Raw genomic sequence first — 27,732 nt, forward strand, 5'->3', positions numbered from 1 at the left:
TAAAACAGTCTTGAACATGGTGTCCACATAGGTACTGCAGGGGTCCGTGAAATTGTTGGTAGATTTTTGTGCAGTTTTTCCACAAATGTAAATGTCTTTAGATTAGGATTGTCAAACAACTAAAATATCTAACTGCAATTTGTTCATAGTTAACTCAAAATAAATCGCAATTTATTGCAGATAAATATAATTTTCCGTCATTAATAAGTGTACCCTAGACAGATCATTTTTTAGGTTTATATTGCCATGACTGAACAATTAGTTGCTTTAATGAAATGTTTTTTTTAACAATATGCTTTTTAAACAGCTCAACCCAAAACTGATAAAAACACGCTTTTAATAACAATTAAAGAAAATACCTGCATTGCATTTTGTAGGAATACAGGATTTGTACCCCTGCTGTAGAAGCACTTGCATTCAGAGAAGAGCTACACCATGTTTCAATACCAGTTTCACACATTATTAACACAAAATGTGGATTGTTACGATCATGTTAGGTAATGTAATCTGTGATATTTCTACCCGAATAAATGCTTATGGTATTCTGTATCTTACATATTATACAAGTTAATAGTATTCATATCTCTGCATGACAATGTTTAAACCTTCTTTATTTATTAATAAAATGTAATATTCAGCCTGATGAACATTCTGTAATTGCGGACTATTAATCAGAACAGGTTATAAAAGAATACATACTTTATTTAAATTTTCCATGAAACATTTATTCAGGGAGAAATATAACATATTACATTACAAAACACGGATGTGACGCATAACGCTATTATTGTGAAGCCAGAAGTGTGGGATTAGTATTAGAAGTGTCTGTAGAAGATTTGACGAAAGCCTCAGATAAAAGTGACTCTAAACTTCCTCTCTATCTTCTTTTTTTCTACTGAGCTTTTATTTCATTTTACCAAAACAGTTTGAGTAACAATCTACATTATATGTTATGTACAGTATGTATGGATATATTTATATACAGTATGTATATATATATATGTATATATATATATATATATATATATATATATATATATATATATATATATATATATAAATATTATTGGTATTATATATATGTTATTAATGCACTCAACTGTAATGTAAACATAGACATGAAGCTCCTCCTCTCTACAAGCAAAGGCGCCAGCAGGCATTCGCTTCAATGATGTTGTCTCACGGCAATTGAAGATAAAATAGTACTGAGATTTTTGTGATGTACCCTTTTTTTTTTTTTATACATTCCTGCTCACTATTTTCGAGCATGTAGCTCAACAGTAACTGGATGTAATTCCATTACATGTCCCCGTAATGGAACGAAGGACGCAAGTGCGTTAAAAAAAAAGATCACCGTGAAAGGAACTTATAGTTAACCCGTTATTATCGCGTTAACTTTGACACCCCTACTTAAAACACACATGACGATTGAGCCAACATACTGTCATGTAGCTGAATGTGAATTAATAATAACATATAACATGAAAAAATAATATTAACGTACTTATGTTAGCATTTAATATAGCGAGCAATTTCAGCTCTCGTTGCCAGCTAGCGATTGACGCGTTAGTTGCCAGCTAGCGATTAGCCTGCTAGATTTCTCAGCCAGCGATTAACGCTCTATTTGCCAGCTAGCGATTAGCGCGCTACTTGTCAGCTCGCAATTAGTGCTATTTGTCAGCTAGCTATTGGTGCGCTAGTTAACAGCTAGCAATTTCTGCTCTAGTTGCCAGCTAGCAATTAGTGCACTAGTTGTCAGCCAATGATTAGCACACTTGTTGCCAGCTACCGATTAGCACGCTAGTTGCCAGTTGGAGATTAGCGCGCTAGTGGCCAGCTAGCTATTAGCGGCACAATATTGTTATTATTTGAATATCTTTAGTATTGCACAATAACAAACTACCTTTAAGACCAGTTCATTGTAAAATACAATCCTATTTTTTTTCAAGATATATAAGTAAGGGGTCTCTGCTCCTTCTCTCCATCAGTTTGGGTGTCTTTGGCTTGGAAAACGTTGAAAACCACTGGGTTAGAGCCTCCATCCATTCTCCATACCGTTTATCCTCATTAGGATTGCGGGTAAGCTGGAGTCTATCTCAGCTGACTTCAGGCTGAAAGTGCGGTACACCCTAGACTGGATGCCAGCCAATCACAGGGCATATATAGACCAACAACCATTCACAGGCACATTCATACCGATGTACAATTTAGAGTCTTCAATTAACCTAGCATGCATATTTTTGGAATGTGGGAGGAAGCCAGAGTACCGAGGGAAAAAAACCTACGCACACACACAGGTACAACATGCAAATTCCACACAGAGAGATCCAAACAAAGAATTCAACTCAAAACTCCTGACTGTGCGACCTACTGTATGTGCTAACCACAAGGCTACCATGCAGCCTTAGAGCAAGGTTCTTAAATATTAAATTCTGTTTTGACCCGAGATCTAAAATGTGCTTTGAACTTTGGCCCCGTGTGATTGAGTGTAACACCAAAACAAAAAAACATTTAACAGATCAACGAAACTGGGATTAAAAAGTATATATTTTACTGGAATTTTTTAAAAAGGTCTTGTGTATTTTACAAAAGAATCTAAAATACTATGAGGAGTCAAATAGTTTTGAATACAAATCCAGGAAAATCATTTTACTGACAAATAATTGGCTAGTAGTTACAGGCATCCAAAAGCTTTAGCTTGTGAGCTGCAGGGTTCTTTTTTTTTTTTTTTTAGTTGGAACACTTTGGAACACTTTCCAAGCAAAGCATTACCACCAATGTGTTGAGAGAGGAGAGGCTCTCCTTGGTACCGTCCCCTGGCTGTCAACAATGAACAGATGTGTGGGCAGATGTTAAGGCCAGATGGGCAGCAAAGGATAGAGTCACTTCAACCTGTTGGGCCAGGGCAGCCACATAACCAAAGGACAGGTTGGTCTTACAGCATTACAAAAACTAGGAAGCAAGACGTCCCGTCCAGGAGACCAACAATCAAAATATTGATAATTGCTTTTTAGGCAGAGAGTTGGGACAAATAGACAATAACTTTTTTTGGACATGTACACACTTAGTTGGTAAAAGAATAGATGACCATGCCCGGAAGAAAGATGGCCAACAACCTGTCCTTAATGCAGGTCACAGACGGCACGGGACAGGGGCTGGGGGGTCTAGTGCTACCTTACTGTAAGTCAACCTCCCCCCATCCTTTAATACTGACACGATATGCGTGCATTAGAAAGGCAAAGGTGGGTGGGTGGAGGGGTAAAAATGGTGGAGGGCACATATGTCATTTATTCGCAAGACCTAAAAATTAACAGCATGCAAGGGAATGTTCACCTTTTCTTTCATTAACATGTCTGTTAACCTCCTCAAGGAGACCAGAGAGAATGAAAACTATAAGTCACAGGGAGGTAGAAGGATAACACATAAAAATAAACATGTAAAAATTGGAAAGCTTGGTAAGAGTTAGTGGGAAAGAAGAGGTCTGTAAGCTCATCCCAGTGGAGGGAAGCAGAAGGGCCCTGTAGCGGTGCTCTCAATCTGGCCAATGCAAACAGCTGCGGTGCTAACACAATTAATAGCCGGATGAGTTAGTACCAGACACAAGGCCACACAAGCTCATCCCCCAAACACACACGTATAAGTAGCACAATGCACTTGGAAAGAAATAAAAAAATAAATGACTACTGCACTTACTCACATGAAAACAAACACTTTTATAGAATAATCACCCAACTGTGCCAAAAAAAAAAAAAAAATTATAAACATATTTTATATGCATTAGTCGTAAACAGACTTTTGTTGGGTGTGTGTTAAGTTTTATTTGAGCAGTTTTCTCATCACCAACCCTAACTTGCTTTATAGACAACAGATCTTCAGTTTGTAGCGGCCAGAATTATTCAATAAGTCAGCTGACCATGTTGTCATTTAACAATGGTTGTGACCATCCATCCATCCATTTTCTACCGCTTATTCCCTTCGCGGTTGCGGGGGGCGCTGGAGCCTATCTTAGCTACAATCGGGCGGAAGGCGGGGTACACCCTGGACAAGTCGCCACCTCATCGCAGGGCCAACACAGATAGACAGACAACATTCACACTCACATTCACACACTAGAGCCAATTTAGTGTTGCCAATCAACTTATCCCCAGGTGCATGTCTTTGGAGGTGGGAGGAAGCCGGAGTACCCGGAGGGAACCCACGCAGTCACGGAGAGAACATGCAAACTCCACACAGAAAGATCCCGACGCCGGGATTGAACTCACGACTACTCAAGACCTTTGTATTGTGAGGCAGACGCACTAACCCCTCTTCTACTGTGCTGCCCTGGTTGTGACCATTTCAGCTTTAATAATACAAAATTGTGTAAAAAAAAAAAGACACTCTTTATATCAGGGGTGCCCACATTCTTTCAGCAGGCGAGCTAATTATCAAATGACCAAGTCGATGTGATTTACCTCAGTTTGGACACACCTTCTCATTCAATGCGCTTTCTTTATTTTCATGGCTATTTACAATGTAGATTGTCGCAGAAGGCATCAAAACTATGAATGAACACATGTGGAGTTATGTACTTAACAAAAAAGGTGAAATAACTGAAAACATGTTTAATATTCTAGTTTCTTCAAAATAGCCACCCTTTGCTCTGATTACTGCTTTGCACACTCGTGGCATTCTCTCGATGAGCTTCAAGAGGTAGTCACCTGAAATGGTTTTCACTTCACAGGTGTGCCTCATGAGGGTTGATAAGTGGAATTTCTTGCTTTATCAATGGGGTTGGGACCATCAGTTGTGTAGTGAATGAGAAGGTGTGTCCAAACTTTTGGCCTGTATTCTATGTATATATAGAATATATAATACAGGTTTTGTTTTTGTATATGTTAAAGGTGTTTAATAAAAATCCAAGGACGTTTAACACATATAGATTATTTTCTGTCTTGAAGACAATAACATAAGTTTGTGTAATACCTTATTCTGATGACTTGCATTGATCTATTTTTTTATTTATTTAATGCCTCGCAATTGACTGACACACCCTTCGTGATCGACCGGGCGCTCGCGATCAACCTAATGGGCACCCTGCTAGATATAGTATATTGAAAAAAATAATATAAAGAACAATATAGCATGTCATATCATAGCAAACTATGCTGTGCAAGACTGATACATGTATATACATTTTTGAATATTTGAACAGGTCCTGTGTAATAACATTTGGTTGGAACTACTTTCAATAATTGTTCGGAAGACCTCTTAAAATGGTTTTGGGTGGATGGTGAAGTGTAGCACCTTACAAAAAGAAGGGAAATGTTTGAAGTTTGCAAATATTTCTATTAAGATGCAATCAGTTCATTTGTATTTGCAGGTTTTCCCGTTTTACACCTAGAAACACTTCTGTATTCCAATGAATTTGTAGTCCAAATTTAATAGACGAGAATGTTAGCCTCTGCCCATGTCTTATAAAAGCACACAAGCACAATATTTGTACTTTTTTTTTTTAAAAGCAACAGTAAATATCGCCTTCTTTAAAAAAAAAAAAATCTTCCTCTTGTGCAGACAAACACAAGAGGCTCGCCTTATTGTGTTTGTACCGTACGTGTGTGTACGTGTGGCAGCAATAGATGGAGTTCATTGTTATTCTTGGCTGTTTACAACTGAAATGCAAGGCTTCTCGTGGAGGATGGTGAATAATATTTGAAAGATGTGGGTATGTTGACATTTCCGCAAAGTAAACATAAAAAAGAAGCCAGCTCTCAAATTTTTCTCCCAATACAACAAAGTGTAAAGTGGGTCATCTCTGTCCAAGAAAGAAGCAGGTAAACATGAATGTCTCATCGTGACCTTTTTGTCAAGGCTGTTTATTAGACATGTCACTTCCACTGCAACTATAATTACAAGTATTCATATTTTCAACAAGAATTTAGTATGATTCAATTAAAAGAATAAAAGTACTTTTTCTAGGTGCATTGGATGAAGACAAGTATTTAAATTTTAAAATGTTTTTTTTTACCTCTTTTTGACAACGTTCACAATATACAGTACTATCTCAACTTATGAGCTCAATTGGTTCAATGAACAATACCCACCCCCATTTAATTTAATTGGTGCTTGGCCACCCCATTACATACCACAATTGTAACATGTAACATGCTTTTTAAAAATAAAAACTAACTTTTAGATAAGACATTGTTTGAAAAAGAATATATTACAATGTACGACTGACAAATACAGTTGTTTTATTAGGTACTGTAATGTAATAATAACAGGGTTTCCCCTACGTGTAATTGATCTTGGCGGTCAGCCACGGCAAAATAAAAGCTGCCACACCTTAAAAATGAGGGGCTATTTTAACGTGAAAACAAATTGAAGTAATATAATGTTTGCATGAATATATATATATAGCCTATTATTTGCGCACTATTGACTAGTGATGCACCAAAAATTCACTGCCGAAAAAAGACTTTGATCACTGAAACAGCAATGCCAAAACCGGATGTTGTGATGACATAAGCAATACGCACGCATTTGTTTGCCGCGTTGTGGACGTACTTTAATATAGTTGAGATACTGTATCCCCCACAGACAGCGATCTACGAAATGTGCAATCTGCAAATATTAAAAGGATGGTGGCGCTCCTTAAAGGAGAGAAAGTTCAGTTGGAGCAGCAGCGTGAAGCAAGTGTGACATCATTGAGAGTCGCTGTAGCTCTCACTGTTCCTCGCGGACATCAAGCGACATAAGTAAAAAGACAAAGTTATGTCGATCTCAGGCTATAAACTAATTCTATTTAGTAAGACGGGATGTTTTGGGCAGATTTTATTGAGTTCCCTGTGGCGTTTGCTATGCCAACAAGCTGCTGGAAGGCTCATAACTTAACAATAGCTGAGAGACAGTATCTCAAAATAGTCATAAGTTGGGGTACTTGCAAGGTGAGGAACTGCTGCACATGGTTTGGATAGATGATTTATTAATAAAGAAGATAACCAAAGGTGGTATATCTCAACAAAAAAAAGGAACACTTGTTCTTTTGACCTCTAATTCGACAGAATGTTACCAGCTTTTATGTCCAACAAATTGGAAAGATGATATATATATATATATATATATATATATATATATATATATATATATATATATATATATATATGTCTTAATAAGGTTATCCAAAAAATAGTGCTCGATACCGTAGTAGAGCGCAATATATGTATGTGTGGGAAAAAAAATCACAAGACTATTTCATCTCTACAGGCCTGTTTCATGAGGGGGGGTACCCTCAATCATCAGGAGAAATCTCCTGATGATTGAGGGTACCCCCCCTCATGAAACAGGCCTGTAGAGATGAAATAGTCTTGTGATTTTTTTTCCCACACATACATATATATATATATATATATATATATATATATATATATATATATATATATATATATATATAACATAATACTCTTTTTGTTATTGAAATTGTGTGGTTATATCAAAATCTAAAAAACACTTTTGGCAATTAAGAACGCTTATGAATTAGCCAAGGTGTTTGTCTTACTTTTGTCATTTCTTAACGTTTCTCAAAAGTTACCATGACATGGTGTTAGTTAAATAAAAAGTGACAAGTGGAAAAAGCCAAATCTATAAAGTGATGTGGCGTTAACGAATACAATGTTTGACTGTTTAAAGAGTGTATTGTACTTACTAGTAGGGTTGGGCCGATAAAACTATCAATATATATCGCGATAGAGACAAAATCGATATCAATAACAAATGGAGGACCGTAGTCCTTTCCACCCCCGTCCGTTCCATATTCAGATGTACGGAAACAACAGCTATAAACTAAAGTGCAGGACTGTATAAATAAATAACAAAACATAAAAAATGTGATGCTTTAAATAATTATTAACTGCATAAAATAAATTAATTTTCATACTTAAATAAGAATAACAGACCAAATTAAATGTTGTACAGACCACTTAACTTCCTGGCACTAAACCTGAAAAAAATTGTTCTTCCAAGTTTCTGTAACACTATTTTGTTAAATTGTATTAAGCATTTCTTACATAGTCCTAATTTTTGCACTTTAATTTAAAGAGATTATTGTTCAATTTTGTAATGTGATTTTAGAATTTTGTTTACCGGTACATTGATTGAGTGGTTTCCATGGTTGTGTTGATATTTCCTATCTTTTCTGCCTTGAAATCTGAGGAGATTATAATCGGAGTAGGGTTCCATTTAAAACAAAAATGTTGACATTTTTATACTTTTCTCCTGGTCCATATTTTCCATAGGTCATAAAAAATTACAGATATCGACGAATATAAAAAATGTATATTGTGATACAGTTTTCAGCCATATCGCCTAGCCTGACTTACTATTTCATAAAACTAAAGTTTAGCATTATTCTGATCACAGATTATGCCGGTAATGAGGTAGTCAGTTGGCTGAAGCACACATATGCGCACACTTAAGTAAGAGCATCAACACAAAGCTGCGTTCTATGGGGTACAAGTTGAAAAGAAGCACAATGTGGTCACAATATAAAATCCACAAATAGTATACTACAAGTTTATATACGTTGATCATAAAACTAACAGGCATCAAGTACTTAACATGATATATCTCATTTCAAATGCATGCGCGTGGAATAGATTAGCTCAACGAAATATTAGTTCCATGTGATTGCATACAGGTGGTTGCAGTGCTTGCTGTCTGAATGCACATTGACTGCATGAGTGCTGTTGGCTGAAACGGTACCAGGTGAGATTGAAGCACAAACACACACATACACACACACTTTCAAACAAATGCAGACACACAAGCCTGCTCGAAAGCTAGGTACCAGAATAAATGTCAAAGCCACACCAGAGATGTATCTAGTCATCCAGTATCAAATGTCCTGGTCACCCACCTGCACAACAGTGCAAGACCAACCCTAAACTCTATGCACTCACAAAATGAGCATGGCAGAGTACAGACTGGATACACAAACAAGAATTTAGCTAAGGAACATGCTCATGTGAAGCTAAGTAAATTAAGGAAGTTATAACATGGCATAAATTGTGGGCAGTCCGTCACATCCACTGCATTAGATAATGGGGGACTTTTAGCAGCTGAGTTGTATAGTCTTTAGGAGAGCAAAGGCACTCTACATTGAGGGTTGGTTAACATTGGATCCCACATAAGAAACATGCTGTAATGTACCATGGTTGACATACAGAGAGCTATAATCTGAGAATGACTTGAAGTGACAATGATCATCGATAATGTTAGTGTCTTACTTCTGGCAGAGCTGATTAAAGAGGATCTTGGGACTGACTGGACCTTTTCCTGGTTCTTTCATGCATTGGAGGAAGAGAAACATGGCTGCAGTCAGAGGCTCAGGACTGGGCAGGGTTACTAATAACGGACCCTGCAATTAATGAAGACAACATAAATAATGGTTGACAGACATTTTGTTTACAAAGGCAGTACCAAATGGCTTTATTTGTTTTTTAATATCAACTTAAGAAAATTAAATTAATCTGCATAGTTTTCAGGTTGTAATGGTTATATGGTATAACATGCAATACATTGGGAACATTTTACATTTGTAATATTGCAATGTATGCATGTGCAATAAATACATTTTATCCATAACTGGAGTTTTTTGTAACAGACATTTTTAAAGGAGCATTCGTAGCTTCCGCCCTGCCCTTCCCTTCAACTCCTGAGTAAAGATTCACATACATACCAACAACACGGCTACTGCTAATGCATGTAGCAATCACTGAAGCTGTTGCTCTGCACATTGCTAATCATTTGCTGCCCTTATATACAGTGGAAAAGCCTTGGTTTATCCACTCACTAAAACTATAGACCCCACTCGATGTCAGAGTTTATTATTCATTTGCATACAAGGTGCACAGGTAAAATTTTCATTATATTTTATTCAAGACAGATGTTTTGCATCCCAGAACACAGCTCTTTATTTTGTTTTTTTGGAAATGATTTTATACAAAGTATAATTGAAATCTGTTAGAAAAATAACATTTGATCAAAACTAGAATTTCAGAGTAAAACAAAAAATTGAGTGAGACAGTGTATGTTGATGGCATGTATCTCTGTAAGTTGTGACATTGCTTGTCTCCTTTCAAATTAGTTGTTTTTTGATCAAATAAAATAAAAACGTGTTTTCAATTATCTGTCATTTGTATTCATGTAATTATTTAAAAAGGTAAGGAAACAAATCTGAAAAAATTGTAAATTTAATAAAACATTTTTGGACCTTATTGCCCAGGCCTAGAATTAAAAGGGTACTGCACTTTTTTTTTTCTTTTTTTTTAATGTTGCCCATTGTTCACAATCATTATGAAAGACATGACGATTGATGTATTTTTTTTAATGCATTCTAACTCATAAACGTAAATAAAAGTCTGCTTACAGTGAAGCCAATTTGAGGTCCTTCATTCCGCCCATAAAACCCAATTAAAAACCAATCAAAAAAGCACAAACAATACTCCATTTACATTTCATGACTTGAATATTAACCAAGTATTACTGATAATGTGGGCAGCACGGTGAAACAGTGGTTAGTGCTCATGCCTCACAATAAGAAGGTTTGATTCCCGGGCTTGGAGTCTTTTGTTCTCCCAATGACTGTGCCTGTTCCATCTGGGTACTCCGGCTTCCTCTCACCTTCAAAGACATGCACCTGGGGATAGGTTGATTGGCAACACTAAATTGGCCCTAGTGTGTGGATGGGAGTGCGAATAGTTGTCTATTTGTGTTAGCCCTGCGATGAGGTGGCGATTTGTCCACGGTATAACCTGCATTACACCGTAAAAGCGAACATTGTGAACATTATTGTGCCACGTATGCTTAAAATGAGCAAAATACGTAAATATTCAATGTTATTATAAATGTGCCTGTTACAACATTACATATATACTTACAGCATGTATATAAAACCCAAATGAAGGTGTTTGGACATTTTTTAAGGGTTTTATAGGCAGAATAGAGCGATTCCCATGGGCTCCATTGCAAGCAAACTTTTGATCGCATGTATTTAATATTTAGAATGCATTAAAAAAATGCATCCGTCGTCATATATTTCATAATGATTATGAACGATAGGCAGAATTGCCAAAAAAAAAGGAAGTTCCCCTTAGAATTAAGTTTATAAAGTAGATTACATTTATGACTATTTATTGGAATTTACCACTTGCTACTCTCTATGCATCTACCTTCAGTGATTATTACTCCCTTGTCAGAAGGACAACTGTATCAATTTTAAACAATCTCAAAGATCATAGGTTATATTGGCAAATACACACTTTCACCTTTTCAACCACAACGTTGAAAGATCAAGGATCATATATTTATGAATTACACAATTTCATCGGCACGTCCTGCACTTTAAATACAGTGGGAAATGCCCTAGTGGCCGTATAATGCAGAATTTGAGTAAACTCTTGACCAACTGAAAACGTTTATGCATTTGTCGGTTTTTTCAGGAGTGGGGACACCTATTCCACAAAGGACCACCCTCAAGACTAAAATTGTATAAACTCTCAGTTTTTTTTAACTTTTCTTTTATTAGAATGTGCAATGAACAAATATTTCATAATAAATATTACAAATCAATATCACAAATTAGGCCAATTGTTTTAATAACAGTAAACATTTGACCAAAATCTGCTATTTTAAAATGTATTGCAGAGGTCAAGAAGATTGAGAAATGCAGTCATACCAGATGGCCATCAACAAGAGGGCAGATCCTCAATTTGTACCCTTTGTCCTTCACTTCCTGGATGAGGTCAATGAGCATGTGTGTTTGAGACAGGTTCTGCAAGAGATATTTCATATCAATATATTAAACCATTTCTTATACTTTAGAAAATCTCATTGCTGTATCCAATGAGTTCTAAAAATGCCAGGTATAGAGCATCTATTGTATTGCATATTTTCAACGAGTAGTTTCCACTCCTAGCTTCATTTAATTCAATGCGACCATTTTTTTAAATGTTTCTCTAACTTAAGTAGGGTGATGGTGCGTTCATTCTATGAAAACAGGTTTTGAATCAGTATTTAAATGAAGGACATGTCGGTGCGGAAATATCCCATCATAAAAGAGGAGTATCTGTTCCTTTTCTTGCAGGAGATTTGTTTTGTTGCATCCTGGCAATGACAGTTGCTATGGAAAACACACACAATGGAGCTGGCATTGTGAATGCAGACACAGCTCATCCTCTAACAATCACCTGTTTTCACCCAAAAGATTGCAATTTTCAAGGAGACAATATAAAGGGAGGGAGCAAGAGAGAAAGAGACAGAGAGAAAATAGAAAATAAAGCGCGGCCACTCGAATTTCAACAAACGAGGAAGGTCCTTGGGGTGATTAACAAAATGGCGGAAAAAAACAGGTTTATTGTTAAAGAGTCGTGCCGGTTTGCAGTGACCATGACACAACCGGAGAGCGACAAGGAGGCTGTATAGTTGAACTGTATGGTGATCATGCTCTGCACCAACTGAAAGCCACTCGCGTCTGGGCAGGTAAACATGTTAGCATTGCATTTGTCACTGTATTGACCACATTTGAAAACCACCAAGCCTGTTTGCATACAGCCATTATCAGGAGTGTTTACAAAAGTTGTGAGAACATAAGAGGCCACAAGGTCATTACGACAAAAGATATACAAAAAAACCAGCAGTCTTTCAATTTTAACGCCATATACAATCATCTTTCCACTTTGGAGACACAAATTAACAAAGGGATTAGTGAAAAAAAATGATATACACCAAGAGAGTTATGATAACAAATTGTGTAGGTTTAAAGGTGGTCTTCGGTTAACGACGATCCGTGTTAGGACATTTTGTGGTTTCGAACGGTGTGAAAGGATCTTCCGCTACATTAATGGACAGCGATAACCAAGCAGCCTCATTATTAAGACTTCCTCCTGTCAATAAGCCTGCCTATGCGTTACTTGCAAATCACTTTCAAATGTTCAGTTGTTCTCTTTTTACCTATGACAAGATGTATATGTAATCGCCGACATCAGTTAGTTAGTTAGCAACTTAACTTAAAAAGTTGTGGGCGGATTCTAATGAAACTTTAAGAACATGTCCTAAACGGATTAAGGGGCCATCCAAATTACTTATGTTTAAGTTACGAGGCTCAACTTCTCTGTGTGTGTATGGTTGCACTGCCTCAACAAACAGAGACAAAAAGAGTGGATGACTGACAAGAGGGTTCCCTCTGAAAATGTTGTTTCGCTAGAGAAAAGACGCACCCAAGTGCTTAGATTAATGCAAATAGTGAACCCTCTTACAGCCTGTTTGGAAGTGACAGTCGAACAAAAACAGGCACAAACACTGCAATGTTTATATATTCTTCAATTCGGTGTGTTTTGTCTGTCTGTCTGTCTGTTAGTAACATTTCTCAAAAAGGTATGGCCGGATTTTGATTAAGCATTCCAAAAATGTCAGAAATGGAAACAAAAACAGAAAAGGAACAAGTTTCTACACTACCCGTCAATGGGAGAAGACGCAAAGAAAAAGGCTCCGCTTTTGCTACTGGGGTTTTTGATAAATGTGAAGACTTTTGGCCACTGATTTGTGATCACAGCCACAGGAGAGTTACTTGGCATCTTCGAACTGATTTTCGTTAGTGAGTTTATACGAGAGGCACTGACGTCAGCGAGCTGCTGCGACGTCAAAATCTAAAAGAAAATCTCAAACCCTGAAACCTTCTGTGTCATCTGAATCAAATGATTCTCTGGACACAGGACACAAGGGGAAGTAAGATTTGATGTTGGACAAAAGACATGATGGGAAGCAAGACTTGATACTAAAAAAATAGTCGATGACATAGAAAGAGGAAGATTAGAACACAAAGCAGAGAACTTAAAGAAAATCATAGAAAAGCAACAACAGAATACAAAGAAGATCTGAGAAGTCTGCAAAGAAGATCTAAGAAGTCTGCAGGAAAATATAAAACGTCTGCAAAGTCAGAATGACAACATAGAAAGGAATTTCAAGAAATGGGTGCAGAAATTAGGATTCTTCAAGAAGAAGTTATTGCAGTGAAACGAGACAACATGCTGAGGAATATCATAGATGAAATGGATCAGGATAACAACGATATCATTGTGACAGGGAACTGAATTAAACCAAGATCCTACGCGAAAGTTGTGAATAATGGAGGAGAACCAGAGAATGTGGATGTTGCCTCAGCAGAACAGCAAGTGGCCAACTTTCTGCAAAAAGTCTTTGTATAAATGACATTTGTAAAGTTACAAAATACTTAAAGTTAGTATTATTCGCGGACGATACAACAGCGTTTCATTCAGGAGAGAACACACAGAAGCTAATACAAATAATAACAGAAGAAATTAACAGATTAAAAAGAAGGTTTGACAAAAAGAGACTATCCTTCAACCTTAGTAAAACTAAAATAATGCTATTCTTTAACAGTAGAAGCGAAAGTCAAACACAAATACAAATAAACGGAATAAAAATTGAAAGAGTAAATGACACCAAATTTCTAGGTATGATTGATGATAAAACGAACTGGAAATTTCATAAAAAATATACAACATAAGGTGGCAAGAAACACGTCAGTAATGAATAAATCCATATTCTTTACTTCACGGTAGTGTCACCACATCTGAGTTATTGTGAGAAATATGGGGAAATAACTACAAAAGTACACTTCATTAATTAACCGTGTTACAGAAAAGATCAGTTAGAATAATACATAATGTTGGATATAGAGAACATTCAAACCCTTTATTTATTGAATCGAAAATACTGAAATTCTATGACATAGTGAATTTGCAAACACCTAAAATTATGCACAAAGCAAACTATAACCTGCTACCGAAGAACATACAACAATTCTTCTCAACAAAAGAGAAGAAATATAACCTCAAAGACCATTTTAATTTAAAACATTTGTATGCATGCACAACACTTAAGACCTTTAGTATATCAGTATGTGGAATTAAATTATTGAATGGATTAGGCAAAGAAATCAAACAATGTACTACCGGTAATATGATCCACTTCAAGAAACTCTTCAAACTTAAAGTGTTCACAAAATACAAAGAAAAATAACCATGATAAACATTCTGAATTGTTTGATTATCTTATATATCTGACCATATAAAATACAACTTACTTCCCTAATTATTATTATATATATTTTTTTAATGTTATTACTTATGGAGTATACTGTGAATAAATTGAGAACAGTAAATGAACAAAAGTGTTAGCAACTGCTATGTAAAGGAAAAGGGCTAGGATTAAATAAGCTCTGCATCTTCCTACTCCTTTTCGAACATGTTGAAAAGAGAAACTGGAAATTGTGATGTATCATGTTGTATGCATAAATGTTCGAAATAAACTCAAACTCAAACAAGTGATTACATATTGGGGTGATCCAGACCACCAAAAAACCAAAGTGTTGCCATTCAATGGAAGAGTGTCTCTAAATTCTGTCTTCTTAGCACTGATTATAATGTTCATCAACGATGGCAAATTGGAAGCGCCAAATCCGCATTTGTTACTGGGAAAATGTCATTGGTTGCCACAAATAAATAAATATATGGGAAACACTGACATGTCTATGGAGACAGCTGTCACAGGACAGCAGATCGTATGGTAGTTTGCATGAACAAGACAGGATAGAGAGATTATTTTCTTTTTTAACATTTTCATAATTAACCATTCCGAATACAATTCAAAATCTAATATTTGAGCAGCCCAAGTTGAACATAGATGAATATATAATTGGTAAAATCTAAGATTCTGTAGTAGTTAATGAGTTAATTTTATTACTTTAATGAAATTAAAAACAATTTAAGCAACTAAACCACTTAGAAATGTACAAACCTGCATAACAGCATTGAAGAAGCATGTGTTACCAAGGTTACTGATGCCTTTAACAGGAACCAATGCACTGCTGATGACTGAACTCTTTCCTCTTGAAGGGTCACTACAGTTTGAGGCTTCCTCTCTTGGTTTGAGGATCTTGGGGGTTGATGCTAGAACACAAAACATATACAAATATATGACTCAAGAGCCTGGTGGTTACATGGCTTTAAATCAGTTGCCTTAAACATGTTGAACTGAGTTGCTGTCAGACATTTTATTTACAGTTGCAGTCAGAGGATTACATACACTTATCATGGGATTTGATGTAATTTTGTCTCAAATGTGTTTTTCTAGGGTGGAACTAATATACAACATATCTTTAATTATTTTTAGGAACAAAAATTGGGTGTACAAGTTTGATTTATTTAGCCAGAGAAGGTAAAAATATTATTTGATCTCCAGATCCGAATTTTCATGATAATTTTAGAATATACATTAAATAAAAGGTTATAAATCTAAATAATTTGTTTTTGATTGAGTGATATAAATATTTGATCTCCTGCCAACCAACAACAGTTCTGACTGGTTATGTGCCTATGAAGCACACAAACTAGTCTTGTCCCTTCACTAAAAACTTGGTGAGAAAAACTAAATTAAAAACATGCACGCACACACACACACAAAAAAAACAATCATTTGAAATGAAACAAACGTCAATTGTCTTTGCTCTGAAGTTTAATGCAGGACCTCACTTTGTGGAGTTACGATGATTCTGACAAAGATGGACACCCCAAATTACATTAAGAGCTTGTTAATTATCATATGACATCTTAAATTTCGAATTTGCACCAGAAAACCTCTGAATTGGGCTCAAGGCAACGTAAGCAATTTTAAATTGATAATGGAAATACAGTGCAAACACTGTGGGGCCTAATCATTTATATTTGACGTCTCTTCATTTTAAGACGGAACCAGGTGACAGAACAAAAATTGGACTGAGCCTTGTCAAAAAAACATGCTGGGAGCACAGCACGAGGTTGGCAGCTGGAAGGAAAGTTGGGTCATGTAGGAAATCAGATGACAGATGTAGAAGTTACCACTGGGTAATGAGGGGCGGGGGTTTTTGGTATTGAAAGACGGTTCTCCAGAGACAGCTGTTACTCTTGATTACCCTATAAAAACTACCCTTTAAAACAGAAAGTCAGGCACTGATGGCAAAAATTGAACAGCGATGTATACAAATAGACTATTGTAGACAGAATAAGGAAGTTAATTGTTGACATTGTACCAAAAACTAAAACTCCTATATTTTACTAGCCATTTATGGAGTACATTTGTCAGAAATGTAACTCAAGTCAGTACGCTCACAAAAATAATTTATTTTGTAAATATTTTAGTGTGTGTTACTAAAGGCCTCAAAAACAGGGCCACTCTCATATTAATTATATTATTCGATATTTAGGCTAGGAGAAAACCTTGATGCATTTTAGGCTACTTACCACCAAAAAATATTATTTATGGGAAAATCACATGTATTTAAAAATTGTCTTAAAAATGCATTCATTTTCTAATACTTGCCCTCATTAGGGTCACAACTGGAGCTTATCCCAGCTGACTAGCAAGAAGTGGGGGTACCAGACTGGTGACACATAACCTTTCACTGGCACATTAACACCTATGGACAATTTACTATATCAAAAAAACCTAACATGCATGCTTTTGGACTGTGGGAGGTGGCCGTAGTACCTGGCGAAAACTTCCATACGCATGGGGAGAATAGGCAAACTCCACATAAATATATGCCCCACCTCCATCCACAGATGACACGGTAACAACTCGGAGCCAAGTTATCAAACAGACATTGTTAATATGCCTCCTGTTAAATTCAGTTCAGTTCAAGGCCAAGCCCATTTATTGGCCACTGAAATATTACAATTCAGCTATAATCTTGGCCTAGCGATTCACATTCTAGACTCAAACTTTACTTGAAATATCTGCTTAGAAAAAGACAATTATTCAATTTAGAATTAATTAATGCAACTAAAACAATGTTGCTTGGAATTAAGTGTAAAGTGTTAAAAACTGATGACATATGAGGAGAGCCGTTGAAGGCCAATCCTGTAGTTCTGGGATTACAGAGGTTCAGCTTGAAGAGATTGCAGGCTGTTGCAGCACTCCACTCAGTGGTGCTAAATACATCTGGCTCCCTGGGCTGGCAACATCTGGGGTTTACAGATCCTCTATGAAGCCATAAGGGAGCTCCCATATGTCAAGACACACATTGTGGCGGTAGGGAAACCCTGATCATAAAAAACAAAGTGCATTTCAATACTAGGGCTGCCACTGAAAATGTGTGGACATGTCAAGTGCCTCTACTTGTTGTGGGGCAAGAGGAAAGGAGAAAAGGTGGAGAAAAGAGGACAAAACTGCCCTAATGCAACGTCAGTGGTAGAGTTGTAACAGGCACTAGCCAAAAGAGAGGAAAGAGACGAAGAAACTAAATTGGTGGAATGGGGATGCCTATGGACACACTACATCTGGGACCGTCACCGAAGGTAAACAATGTTCAGGGAGCCATCTGGTTGGGACTGGCAAGGGTGGGGGGGGGGGGGTCAGTGGAGTGCAGTTGTTGGGGGCAGTGGGTGGAGGGAAGGGTTGCAATGAGCACAAGCATATGGAAAAGCAGATTTTTCCTCTCCCTGCAGCAGTCAACGATGGCAAATGTCAGCATGCGCCATGTCCACGCTTGACTGTGCCGCACTAAGCATCACCACCTGGCCCTTCTTGCTCAGCCACCGAGTATGGGCAGCAGAAACAGTGTGGAGCCTTTCCCCAGGGTGGAGAAAAGCATCACGGTGCTCAGAGTCATCCACATGCATGCTTGTACACCAACACCTCCCGAGCTCCCTGCTCTTTTCACACGAGAGCTAACCAAAAAAAGGTAGGACTGCTTATATTATTTTGTATAAAACTGTATGGTAAACAAAGACAGACAAGGTTTAACCAAACACCCACCTCCATCATTTTATGGTTCGCAGTGACTGCAAAAAGGCGATCGGCAGGTTTGCAGTGAGAATCAACAACAATGCAAAACAATTATTCTTGGCAATCGAGATAATTAAGTACCCTGTATAAGATATATCTCAATTATTGCAAGCCCTAGAGCCAGAGAAAAAATCCTATTCAGGGACTTGTTTATAAGACAGTTGTTTGGCCATCCGGGTTTTAGCGTCAATGTTTGCTTACAGTGTGGAAGACCAAAGTCAGCTCCTTTCATGCAGAGCAAGCAGTCATGAGGAAGGACGAGCAACACCAAATTTCTTATTAATTCACTAATTTGTTGTGACTGCTGGGCATAAAAAGCTTGCTTCCTTGCCATCTGAGGCCAGGCGAGCCCAGTGACATTTTATGTACACACACATAAACATGCCAATATGTTAAGGGCAACTTGGTAAAATGAATTGTGTGCAATTTGACTCTTACCAAATAATATCTTTACAGAAATATTGTTTTCAATTAGAGGGAATGTATTTGAGATTTAAATTTTAAGGCTAATTTTGAAGATGTATAGTAATCATACACATGCACACACACACTGGCCTACTTTCATGTGCAGTGGTGGGAATTAAGGCAGGATCACCCTTGATTACGTCTATGAAGGCACCACCAGGGAATGGTTTTAAAGTATTTTACTGGCCACTGACTTGGCTTCATAAGTAAGTGTCAAGCGGCTTATGGACCAATTATTATTATTATCTTTTAGGAAGTGAATGCTAATGAATAAGTCCCAGGAAGACTGATCCAAAGTAAAGTAAAAATAAGACAAACTTGAAATAAAATTAATTAGTGTCGGGCCCGCAAAAAACAGCAGAATTTTAACATGCACTATAACAAATATTGAATTAAAAATTATACAATTGAATGTACAACAACTACAGTAGTTTTATTAAATAACGTAATAATGAATAGCATGTACCTTGGAAAGCGGTCTTCTACAGTAATCACCCCTTGTAACAACGCGCTTTGAAATGTGTGGCTTTACTCTATCGTGGATTTCCTGTGTTTTTTTAAGCATGCATTACTACATATGTTTGGCCGAAATTAAAATGTATTTAATTTAAATCATATAAATGGCTAAATGAATTAAAATGGTAACAGTAGTACTGGCCACAAGTTTGAGCCTAAACCAATCAGAGCGCACTTTTTAGTATCGTGACGACTTATTGGCTCAGCCTCACATTTAAAAAAAAACAATCTTAACGCCCTATGCCGGTATTATTATAGTCGTTATTGACTGTATCCTCTTACGCTTGTACTGCTTCCCCAAAACACACATCAGTCGTGTTTTTTGATTATTTATTTCTTTAAGTAAATATATCATCTTCTTCTTCTCAGCACTGTCCTTCACACTCTCTTTCTTCAGACCCGTGGTTCAAAAACATCAAAGTTTTGTCTCTTTAGCATTCCGTCTACTATTAGCTAATACTAACAAGTGAGCCACCGCAATTTTAGGGGGATTTTAAGGGATTCCCTTTGGCATTCCCTAGCTGGTTTGTAACTAATGTTTTTGCTCGCGACTTAAAGCAAAAAATTGGCCAAAAGGCGTCCTGTATCTCAAAAAATTCAGAATGTTAGGAACTCGTAAGCCAAGGTACCACTGTACTGGATACATAATTTATTTATGCATATCTACTTTACTCGAGAAGTGAGAATGTAGTGATTCAAAAATATAACCAAATCAGTTAATTAAAAATATTTACAAAATTTATTAAAACAAAATGTTAGTAGACTAATTACTGAATACTATTACCACAGTAAAACAATAACAAATTAAGGGACTCTGATGATAGAAATGTTTGTATGTCTATTCAGAACCCTTTGATATGATTTAGAAAGACTCCCCAGCTGCATTGTAAGACAGGGTCAAAATTCCTAAGGTCAACCCTCTTTTACCAAGACTCTGGTACATGAGCCAAAGACCTTGATGGTGAGAGAGCACAGCAAATCGACTTTCAGTCTTCCATGAATTGTTGTACCAAATTATATTGGATTCTGAAAAAAATCCTTGTGAGAGTTTTTTTGTCATTGAGGTGCATAGGAGAAACACAACAACAGTGTTTTCTAAAAACTTGTCCTTCACATCGAAATGCAGTCTTACACGCTCCTCAGCCACAATAACGACACTCTATTTTGCCCATTATTGGCTGCCTATTTATATAGCATTTTGCTCAACCAGTGTAGGACAATTGTGTGGCAGGAAAGGCGACTGGTTAATTATGCAGTCAAAACAGTAGGTACAGGAAAATTGTGCCCAAGTTAATAGTTGACAGTTAATTAGAACAATTCCACCAAAGACCTACCCCATGGAATAATATTATAATACTTCAACACAATATATGCCAAACAATAGCTTGTCCAAAGGTTTCTTTGCTTAACTTACTGCAAAGCTCAATTATGTATATGCCAAAAGTAAATTTTGAGACAAGTTTTGTTCAAAGAGGTGAAAATGTGCCCATTTGCCCAAAAAAATGTATTTGTAGAACTTGCTCATTTCGTGTTCTCCACCATGTCTTGTTCGTTACAGAAAATGTGTTGAGACAAAATGAAGCAAACAATATACACCTTTTATCAAATAATCTGCTATCCCTCACGTATGTTATGTACTTGTCAACTCCATCTATTTGCTGTTTTTTTCAGAGCTTGCACCTTCTCTGGGAAAAAAACAACTTTGTATCCCGTTTGCTAGTGAAAATGTAAAATGACTTTGTAAAGGGTGATATAGTTTCACAATAAAATACAGTGCTGGCTTGAAATTAATGTTCTTTTCAACATTATCTGTGTGCAAGTCCAGAGAGAGTTGTGTAATCCAGCTGTGAAGAGCTTCTATTAACAGCGGCTCCCCACTAGTGCAGCACACAGGCCCAAAGGTGGCAAGTTAGACTGAGGAACAAGGGACTGGGACAGATAAAAAGGAAAAAGACAATAGGTATGGGAGAAGAGGGCTAACTCCACACAGCTGCTCTTGTTCTTCAGGGAACCCAGGCGGGAGCATCACTCAAGCGCCTAATTTCTCTAATTTGTGCAGTCATGTGACGTGCATGGCGAGTGTGGGAGACTTACAGCATTATTCCTGTAACTCTTTTTGAGAGACTGACAAAGGACCAGCCCCAATGAGCACGGTTGGCTGGCCTACGGACACTGGCAACTGGACACCGAGAGGCCGAAACTAGTGACGCTACAAAGGGAGGGTTAGGGTACCTAACCCTAACCCTTTTATCATATCTATATATACACAACTGCCTCCATGCTTTAGTTTAGATGAAAGACCCAATGTATAATTAGTGCACTTTAAGTGTCCAAAAAGGAGCATCCAAATGAACAGTTGGAGTGATAGGGACAATCCTGTGACAAGAGTTGTTCTTGCATTTCATGTGCATACCATCATCACAGTTATTCTTGTTGTATACAATAGGTGCGCCACAAAACAGGGTCCTTCAGTAGCTGACAATATTGTGAATATTAGCGAACACTTTCCTCTTTACTTTGTGTTTAGTATGGACTCATAAATGTGAATAATATACACGTTTATATATTGCATTGGAAACAAAATAGATTTAAGTGAAGATATGTACTGACAGATGGCATGATGTCCAAAAAGTCAGATACAATTACTTGAAAAAATAACTAGTCACTACCAGGGCTTGTCTTCCACTAAAGATTTTATAGTCAATCTGATTTACTAAATTTGACACGTAGTCGACTATCAGTCAAATTAATGGTGCTTTTTTTTAAAGAGAGAAGTAACAGATTGTGATGATAGTAGTGTACACCGACTGGTCCCTATAGGTGTCAGTATAACGTCACATGATGTACATCTAGTCGCCAAGAGGTGATTCTTTCAGGTACATATAAATGACATACATTATATATGTAGAAGAAAAGTTTTGTCATTTTATTCAATCCGAGCAACAACTTGAGGCAGTTTAATGTTGGTTAACATGGACCCCGACTTAAACAAGTTGAAAAACGTATTCGGGTGTTACCATTTAGTGGTCAATTGTACGGAATATGTACTGTACTGTGCAATCTACTAATACAAGTCTCAATCAATCAATCAAAAAAGCACTTAATATGTAGAAAGGTTTTGTTAAGAAATCATTCTGAGCCTTATCTTATTTAGTTTTTATTTTATATATGTTGACCACATTAACCCTAGCAATGGACCCTGTGTGTATATGTATGTTATTGTTATGCTTAGCATTCATGACTGCCTGTTGCACTGATCAGCGTAGTGGTGGCTCACATCCATCACACACAGAGCTATTTCTATTTTTGGGCAGAATTATTATAGTGTTCCCAATGTTAAAAGGATAAAGCCATTGTTTACAAATTTGGTAAATAAATAACAAAAACATTTATATTTTGTTATTTTCTTACTGTACCGAAAATTAATCGAACCGTGACCTCTACATCAATTACATTAATTTTTATTAATTTCATTTGAATCTTAATTTAAATTAATTTAATTGGTAACACTGATTTGAGATACAAATAATGTTAGTAACGAGCGCAGTCATAATCAATAAAGTACTATCTATCTATATAACATATTAAGCTCACAAGTTGAGGTACTGCTGTATTTTAATGCGTGGAAAATACTGATAATGAAATTTATGAACAGTTCCTGAGATATTCTACAATTCCATATATTCTGGCATTAAAGGGGACATAATATGATTTTGTTCTAAATTTGAAACACTTCCTTGTGGTGTATATAATACAAACTTTTGCATAGATAATGTTTTACATACTATCTTCATGCCATTTTCTGACCGTCTCTTTAGAATGGCCTTTTTGTGGGCGGTTTTATTTACGTTCCTCCACTGCGTCTTCTCCCCTTCATCTTTGTTGAAGTTTTAAGTGCTTCCATATAGAGCCTACTGACAGATATGAGTTACAACTATATGCTACTTTGTATTAGAAATGGCAACAGCGGAGGATGCATGTGCTTGTACGAGCCAGTCTGCCCCACAACAAAAGGATGAAGGGAAAAAAAGGAACTCAGTGACTACAACGTCGGACTTTAATGGCGGACTTGTACAAACCTCTTCGGGTACAACTTTATCATATATGGAGGCATCCACTGATGTCAAATATGGGGAAAAAACGGCACAAATAGGCTAAATTTCAAACAGCTCATTCGGACGATGTATAAAGAAAGGCAAGAATGTTTTATAATATCTCCGCTGTGCCTCCATGGTTTTATTTTCAGGACTTTCGCAGATCCTTACGCGATTGATTGGGTCATGCCAAGAGCTACAAAAGACAATAGAGGGCTGCAATGGACTTTAACTACTGTATTTTTCTGACTATAAGTCGCAGTTTTTTTCATAGTTTGGCCGGGGGTGCGACTTATACTCAAGAGCGACTTATGTGTGAAATTATAGACACATTACTGCAAAATATCAAATCATATTATTTAGCTCATTCACGTAAGAGACTAGACGTATAAGATTTCATCGGATTTAGCGATTAGGAGTGACAGATTGTTTGGTAAATGTATAGCATGTTCTATATGTTATAGTTATTTGAATGACTATTACCATAATATGTTACGTTAACATACCAGGCACGTTCTCAGTTGGTTATTTATGCGCCATATAACGTCCACTTATACAGCCTGTTGTTCACTATTCTTAATTTATTTTAAATTGCCTTTCAAATGTCTATTCTTGGTGTTGGGTTTTATCAAATACATTTCCCCAAAAAAGCGACTTATACTCCAGTGTGACTTATATATGTTTTTTTCCTTCTTTATTATGCATTTTCGGCCGGTGCGACTTATACTCCGGAGAGACTTATAGTCCGAAAAATACGGTTGCTTTGATTTTGATTTTTGACATCATATACAAGAAATCATTGGCATGGAAGCTTGTCAAATTCAACTAAAAATACATCAAAACAAGACAAAAAATTATAGTGATAAATGGCAGAAGCAATCATAACATACAACCCAATGGGACAGCAATTGGACAAGCTGGGGCGGTATAGCTCGGTTGGTAGAGCGGCCGTGCCAGCAACTTGAGGGTTTCAGGTTCGATCCCCGCTTCCACCATCCTAGTCACTGCTGTTGTGTCCTTGGGCAAGACACTTTACCCACCTGCTCCCAGTGCCACCCACACTGATTTAAATGTAACTTAGATATTGGGTTTCACCATGTAAAGCGCTTTGAGTCACTAGAGAAAAGCGCTATATAAATATAATTTACTTCACTTCACTTCACAAGTTGACAAATTTTGTTACCTGGGAAGTACACTAAGTAATGATGGGGATGTCTTGACAGAAATTAACATTAGGATTGGAAAAACAGCTGCAACTATTAACAACTTAAACAACATATGGAAGTCTAGGAGTATATCAAGAAATACCAAAGCAAAACTACTTGTATATCGGCGCAGTATAAGATCAGTTTTGTTATACAGTGCAGAAACTTAGGAAACAAATAAGAAATAATCTAAAATAATCTAGAATTTGAAGGCAGATGCTTGCGAAAAATCCTGAAAGTCAGATGGCCACAAACTGTATCAAACAGGGAGATCAGAAATAAAATGGAAATTAACGACATAAATGATGAAATAGCAAAACAGCCTTGGCAATGGCTTGGCCATGTTTTACGCATGGACAGTAGCAGACACACAAAGACAGTTATGCGATAAACACCACAAGAGCAGAGAAAGAGAGGAAGACCAAAGGGTACACGGAAAAGAACAGAACCACACATGAACAGCCCAGGGAGACTTGCGCAGAACAGAGGCAACTGTCGTTGAGCTATGGATGCACTAAGCACTGCAAAGTATGAAGAGGATTAAGTTAAGACGCAGATCCGAAAGACACAAAATAAGTACCAATAGGTAAGAAAAGTTGGTTTTGCACAATAGGTTTCCTTTAGAGTAAATAAGCAAGTTACAAATTATAGCTCAAGAAACAGTCTCCATGGTTACCACACGAAGAGCTTGGTGGCAATTACACAACTATAGAGGGATCATCTAGTGGTCCTGGTAAGGACCATGACTCAAAATGTTCACAATTTACATATGAAGTACTTGCTATCAAAGAATTTGTGAACAACACAATTATTTTCAAAAACAGTTCCAATATGCACATACAAGTCTGACACTGCTGCCCCTTCTGCCACTAGGGGGAGCAGGTATGCTGCAGTGCTGTAAATCCCTGACAAAAAATGTATACTGTATAGTACCTTTATGAGAATAGATTGTCATGTATGTATGTTATTGTTGTTGACTATAATGGGCTGGCTGATGATATTCATAGTCTATGTCAGTGGTTCTCAAATGGGGGTACGTGTACCCCTGGGGGTACTAGAAGCTTTGCCAAGGGGTATAATAAATAAATGGGTTGTACTTGTATAGCGCTTTTCTACCTTCAAGGTACTCAAAGCGCTTTGACACTACTTCCACATTTACCCATTCACACACACATTCACACACTGATGGAGGGAGCTGCCATGCAAGGCGCTACCAGCACCCATCAGGAGCAAGGGTGAAGTGTCTTGCTCAGGACACAACGGACATGACGAGGTTGGTACTAGGTGGGGATTGAACCAGGGACCCTCGGGTCGCGCACGGCCACTCTTCCACTGCGCCACGCCGTCTGTGAGATTTTTTTTTAATATTCTAAAAATAGCAACAATTCAAAAATCCTTTATAAATATAAATAAAACCTATCTTTTTTTCCAAATAGTTCAAGAAAGACCACTACAAATGAGCAATATTTTGCACTGTTATACAATTTAATAAATCAGAAACTGATGACATAGTGCTGTATTTTACTTCTTTATCTCTTTTTTTTAACCAAAAATGCTTTGCTCTGATTAGGGGGTACTTGAATTAAAAAAAAAATTCACAGGGGGTACATCACTGAAAAAAGGTTGAGAACCACTGGTCTATGTAACAAAATCAACAGAAATGAGCACTTGGCCTTGCTGAAATTATTTGCAGCAGGTTTGTAATTAGGTAGAAAACTTGTGAGACAAACACCTTACCAGACGTTGCCTTGACAGAGTGCTTCTGTAGAAAATCCAGAGTCTGCGCCAGAGGTTTTTTGTTACAGTGAGTGGAGAGCTCCTCATTACATTCAAAACACCTGGCACAAAGGGAGTACACAATATACATACAAAAACTCAGACCTACATTAAAATTAAATAATAATATTCATACTCATAATACTATTCTTATTGATATAAAAACAGAACAACTTGACTGGGGGGGGCACTTTATAGTAAAGACATTGGAAGTTGTAGCTATTGGCTGGTCAAGAAACATACATTACTAAAATATTTAGTTTCTGCATTTTATCCGAATTTGAGAGATTTCTCACCAGGCCCTCCATGTGCTCAAGCTTATGGTGATGCAGTGTGACTCAGGATGGAAAGCTTTGTGGTGCTTGACAGCGTGTTCAATCCCTGAGTGGTTACAGCCCTGTAAATTAGGACATAATATACCAAATGTTAGTCATATAATCTGTTGTCCAATTGGTACAAAACACTGTGGTGCACATGCAACACGTCCTAGTTTTAGTCTGAAGCTAGGCTTTACCAAACAATATAAGACAACAGAAATAATTGTGCTACATAAGTGACCTCAAACTAAATTAAACTCAAATTAAAAATGTTTGTTTAATACATTTTAATATTAATACTTATTTTGATCATTCAATTAATTTATATAATGAAAACATAATAATGTTGAATAAATATTCCAGATCAGATTAGTTGATCTGTGTTATTAGTCATACTCGGGAGAGTGCTCCTTTCCTCCGCTGCATGCAGGCATGTGTGGTGCTATTAAGCAGTTGTGTGTGTTTGGTGGCTTCATC

The 27,732-nt window shown here is 36.9% G+C and overlaps 1 protein-coding gene across 2 annotated transcripts in view; it reads right to left on the reverse strand.

Annotated features, from left to right (window-relative positions):
• Positions 1-27,732, reverse strand: part of usp45 (ubiquitin specific peptidase 45) — a 47,369-nt gene that overhangs the window by 13,446 nt on the left and 6,191 nt on the right. For both annotated transcript variants that reach the window (XM_072912974.1, XM_061949490.2), the window contains exons 4-8: positions 27,235-27,335; positions 26,900-27,000; positions 15,856-16,007; positions 11,714-11,809; positions 9,264-9,394 (exon numbers count right to left, since the gene is read on the reverse strand). In XM_072912974.1, coding sequence (XP_072769075.1) covers positions 9,264-9,394; positions 11,714-11,809; positions 15,856-16,007; positions 26,900-27,000; positions 27,235-27,335 — 581 coding nt within the window. The remainder of the gene's footprint in view (positions 1-9,263; positions 9,395-11,713; positions 11,810-15,855; positions 16,008-26,899; positions 27,001-27,234; positions 27,336-27,732) is intronic.

Source organism: Nerophis lumbriciformis, linkage group LG04 (assembly GCF_033978685.3).
Source record: "Nerophis lumbriciformis linkage group LG04, RoL_Nlum_v2.1, whole genome shotgun sequence".
Classification (NCBI taxonomy): Eukaryota; Metazoa; Chordata; class Actinopteri; order Syngnathiformes; family Syngnathidae; genus Nerophis; species Nerophis lumbriciformis.